This window comes from Mus pahari, chromosome 21 (genome assembly GCF_900095145.1).
Source record: "Mus pahari chromosome 21, PAHARI_EIJ_v1.1, whole genome shotgun sequence".
Classification (NCBI taxonomy): Eukaryota; Metazoa; Chordata; class Mammalia; order Rodentia; family Muridae; genus Mus; species Mus pahari.
In genome coordinates, this window is record NC_034610.1 from 20,129,289 (window position 1) to 20,134,257 (window position 4,969).

Consider the following 4,969-nt stretch of genomic DNA (forward strand, 5'->3'; position numbering starts at 1 on the left):
TATAGCCCTGGCTGTCCTGGAACTCACTTTGTAAACCAGGCTGGCCTCGAACTCAGAAATCCACCTGCCTCTGCCTCCCGAGTGCTGGGATTAAAGACATGCGCCACCACGCCCGGCGCCCACATGGTATCTTACAACTGAACCTAATTCCAGTTTTAAAGGATCCAGTGAACTTTCTGGCTCTGTATACACCAGTCACATACACAGAGCACATACATACATACATACATACATACATACATACATACACACATTGCAAAACATATACACATAAGCTAGACTTAAAATTCGTTTCTTTTCTTTTGCTTTGTTTTTCAAGACAAGGTTTTTCTATCTAGTCCTGGCTGTCCTGGAACTCAATCTGTAGACCAGGCTGGCCTTGAACTCACAGAAATCCACCTGCCTCTGCCTCCCAATTACTGGAACTAAAGGCATGCGCCACCACTGCTGTGGTTTTTTGAGACAGAGTTCTCTGTGTAGCCCTGGCTATGCTGAAACTCACTCCATAGATCAGGTTCCCCTCTGTCTCCCAACTAGTGGGACTGAAGGTGTGTGCTACTACTGCCCAGCTTAATATTTGTAAAAAGTTAAAAAGGAGTATTCCCAATAATCTGGAAGCCTGGAATTTCAATGCCCCTTGCTACAGTTTGGGGAGATTATTCCTGGTCCCTCTCCCTCCTCCTGAGAGCAGGGGGTGGGGGGGATCCTTGGCTCCTGCTTCCTAACATCCCGGGACTCTCCTACTGCCCTGTGACTTGCCTTCTCATCTGAAACCGCATTCTGAAAATCCTAACAGTGGATTTGCAGCCTATTTTCACCAGTATGGCATCTTTGTAAACCATCTCATTTGCAACTAAGCAAGGTTCCAATCTTGTTTTCAGGCATGGGAACACTGTTCACTCCAGTACAGCAATGCCAGCCCCAGGAAGATACATGATTGGTGTGTGCATGCGTGCGTGTGTGCATGTGCATATGCGTGTGTATACATGTGTGTGCATGTATGTGCACGTGTGTGCGTGTGTGTGTGTGTGTAGGTCCCATGTGTGCAGGTGCATGGAGACTAGAGGTGATGTTCCTTAGGAGCTACTCAGCTTGTTTCTGAGTGAGGGTCTCTTACTGGGACCTGGGACTTGCCAGTTAAGCCATACTGGGTGATGAGAGGGCTCCACAGATCCCTCTTTCTGCATCCCCAGAGCTGGAATTACAAACATACATAGAGCTTCTTATGTGTCTGGTAGGGCTCAGGCTCAGGGCCTCATGCTTGCATGGTACTTCACAGATTGAGCCACCTGTCTTGCCACCCCTAAAATGTCTTTCTGCCTCTGATCTGAGACAGTCACTGACACTGAAATGGGCTCATTGGTCATTGTCAGAGGCTAGTCCATCCCAGAGTGAAGCTCTAGCTCTTGCTGTACCTCCTTGTTCTGGTCCCATGGGCTGTCCTGTGCAGCTCGAGCCTGGCTCCCCTATGGGATCTAGTCGGAAGCCTACTTCCCTTTAACTTCAGGGCCCTTGAGCTCCAGTTCCTTCGAAAGCTCTCCCTGGTTTGCATGTCACCTATAGTTAGGGGCCTGGGTTCTGTGAGGTCCTTGCCAGGAAATGGGTGTAGCAGTGTGGGGTTCTGAACAGGTGGGGTGGGGCCCAGGGAGGAGGACCTGGGTAGACAGGTGCCTCTGTTGACACAGCAGCTCTTAGCCAGGGTCCTAGGTTGGGCCTCTCAGTGTATGGGGGGGGGGGGGCTCTCAGTGTTGCTGGGCTCCCTACATCTCTATCATTGCTCCTGCTCTAACTCAGTGAGAGTGCCTTGAGGAAGAACAGAATGTGAGGCTTTTCCCATTGTAAGAAACTGGGGAGCAGCATACTACCCTGGGCACAGGAGGCTCCTGATTTTGTTCCATCCTGGGCTAGATTACAGCTCAGAGTAAGGGCATTTCCCAGGACCCTTTCTTTCCCACAAAGCAGTAAACATCCAAAAACTATGGTCACCTTCAGGATAACAGAGTGTGCTGCCGCAGGTGGGAAGACCTTGAGCAAAGAGCGGGCAAAACCACCTGCAGGGAACAAGGCAAGTGAGTTTGCAGGCTGCTCACAAATCCTGCAGTTGCAACAGGTGCAAATTTACCCCCAAGCTTCTGGATCTAATTGATTTCAGGCCCCTATTTCCCTGCATGGGGAGAAGTTCAAGTCCAGTCTCCAGCAGAGGAGTTTCAAGTGAAAACAGCACAGTTGGGCTGGGTTTTCGTAGCTGAACTTCATGTCTTCAGCCAGGTTGCTGCACAGGTGCCTCTCCCCTCTACGCTGCCTCGTGAGGGCACCCTCTACCTTCCTGGAGTGCTGTGTAAGACTGGGCCTCACTCTAGCAGGAACGTGTACATCACTAACAGTCAAAAGGCTGAAGGGTCCTTTTAGTGTCTGGAGCCCTCAGACACTATCACCTCCTGAGCAAAACAAATCATGGGGACTCTGCTTGCCCAGAAAGGAACTCACAGCCCCATGAGATAGGGGGAGAGGTTGTTTGTTTTTTTCTGTTTTGTTTTGATTAGCTGCGTAGTACAAGTTGGTTTGGGACCAGTGATTCTATCTGCCTCCACAGTATTGGGATTACAAGGTTGCCTGGCTGATTCTGACGATGCACAGAGCTTCAATCAGTTTCCAGCTCAAAAGACCAGGCGCACGTAAACTATGGGAGTGTAATTCAGAATCGCCTTCCTGTAGGCTGTCCGAGGTCTGGTCAGCCTATGGTCTATACAGAGCCATTTCCATTCTCCCTGAAGGCAAATGGATCCTGGGGACCTGGGATAGTCTAGGTGGAGGTGATGTTTCTACAAGCCTTTTCAAAGTGACGGCCGGGCCGGGAGGCGTCTAAGGCGCGAGGGTTTCCCGCCTCTGGGCCTGAGAGCTCGGATGGAGCGCAGGGAATGGAAGACGCGCTCCTGGAGAACAGGGACCAAGTCCCTCCCGAACGATGGTCCTGGAAAGAAGCCAGCAGATGCCACGGGTTCTCAAGTCTGTGGGCATCGTGGGCATCACACTAAACAGCCTCGGGCCAAGCGCTTCCGAGAGCCGAGTCGGCTTCACTTTCAATCCGCCGCGCCGGCTCAGGTCTCCATGGAGGGACCCAGAACTACACAAACCGTAAGCCGCCCTGACGGCCATCAGGGCGGGGCCCGAGGCGGAAGAGCTAGCGAGAGGAAATGCATCATTTCCGTTGCGCGGCTAGACCCACGTTTTGTAGTCGTGAAACTGACTGAGAAGTTCGGCTTCCGGTTTGGGGCGACGGAAGTGACGAAAGCGCGGTGCGCCTCAGCGTGCGCGTCGAGGTCGCTATGGACCGTGTCCTGTGCTCACGGGCCGCGGGGTGAGAGCCGTGAGGTGCCGGTGGGTGAGGGTGGGAGGCGGCCGAGGCTCCGGGACGCTTACTGCTGTCTCTCTTCCAGAGCGGTCCGGACTCTGCGGCTCGTGGGCTGGGCTTCGCGAAGCCTGCATCCGCCGCCCCGTGGTCGGTCTCCAGCTCAGCCTGCAGCCAGGGAAGAGGAGGACGAGGACCCCAACCTCCCGATCCAGTTTTCCGGCAGCAAAGCCACCCCGATCCGCTGGACGGTGGAGCATTCCCTGGGGAAGCCGCAGCAGCGGCCCTGGTGGAAAGTGCTGCCGCTCACCCTCACACTCGTGGCTCTGGTCGTGTGGTGCTACCAGAGGGAGGAGAGCGGCATGGACCAGTGGTTGCGACGGGTGTTGGAGGAGGAGGAGAAGGAGGAGGAGGAGGAGGAGCCGGAAGGTCCTCCGGAGGAGCTTGAAGCTCCGGCCCTCTTCGGGGCTAGAACGTAGCAGGGTGCGTGCTGAGGAAGGGACTAGGCAGCCGTCCTTCTGTTTTGTCGTCGAATTTGACGATTTCTGAACTGGTTCTGCGCATGTCCTCGTTGGTTAAAGGACTTGGATGGTGCTCTTGGCCCTGAGACAGAAGAACACAGCACAAAGTTGGAGGCTCGAAATCTGATCTTTGCCGAACATCCAATGCCCAGTGATTACGTCCAAAGAACTTTTGAGGTTCATAGAAAAGGTTTTGGGTGCACCTTATGCTGTTGAGTTGTGATGTGTGCATACAGCCTAATCATGTTTCCAGAGTTGTTCTGGTGGAGGTGTGCCCTGAAGTTCATTCGCTTTCCGAGACAGACTAACTGCAGAAGTGTAATAAGCTATGGTGTGTGCAACATCAGTTGAAGCTATTTTAAAAACTAACAAATGGAAAATATATTTGGTAAAGTCTAATGAACTCAATTTTCTCACCTCCCCTTTCATCAAGTAGGCTTTGGTTTGTTTGTTTGTTTGTTTGTTTTGAGACACAGTCTCCCTAGATAGGTCTGGTTGGCCTAGATCTGGGGCTTTGTAGACCAGCCTTGCCGCAGACTTAGAGATCAGACTGTTTCTGCTACCATCTTTTGTTTTTCTTCTTCTTTTCATTCCCACTTGAGAACTCAAAACAAAAACTTGACAGAAGCGGTAGTGTATGCCTGTCATCTCAACACTTATGAAACTGAGGCAGGAGAATCCTAAGTTTGGGGTCTACTTGGGCTACATAGGGAGGGCCTGTCTCAAAAAAACAAAACAAAATCATTTTTCAATAACATAGTGGCTTTTTGTTTCTGTCTTTTCACAGTGTTGGGGTTGAACTTAGGAGTCTGTTGTGCTAGCCTACCAATGAGGTCTGTTTCTAGCTCACATAGAATTGCCTTTGGGGGGGGGGGCAGGAGTCACATTTCATGTAGCAGTTTCGGTTTCTCGGTGTTGCCAGACTGATAACTTCTCTGAAGGGATGTGGGCAGTTGAACTCATGAGCAGAATAACTGGGGACACTTACTACATATCTTTCTTGTTTTCTTTCTTTCTTTCTTTCTTTCTTTCTTTCTTTCTTTCTTTCTTTCTTTCTTTCTTTCTCTTCCTTCCTTCCTTCCTTCCTTCCTTCCTTCCT

At 51.3% G+C, this 4,969-nt stretch overlaps 1 protein-coding gene across 1 annotated transcript; it reads left to right on the forward strand.

Annotated features, from left to right (window-relative positions):
- Positions 1–3,290: 3,290 nt before the first annotated feature.
- Positions 3,291–4,934, forward strand: C21H16orf91 (chromosome 21 C16orf91 homolog). Its single transcript, XM_021221704.2, has 2 exons — positions 3,291–3,358; positions 3,438–4,934. Exons 1-2 carry the CDS (start codon positions 3,327–3,329, stop codon positions 3,826–3,828), a joined length of 423 nt encoding a protein of 140 aa, XP_021077363.1. The 5' UTR covers positions 3,291–3,326; the 3' UTR covers positions 3,829–4,934.
- Positions 4,935–4,969: the final 35 nt, after the last annotated feature.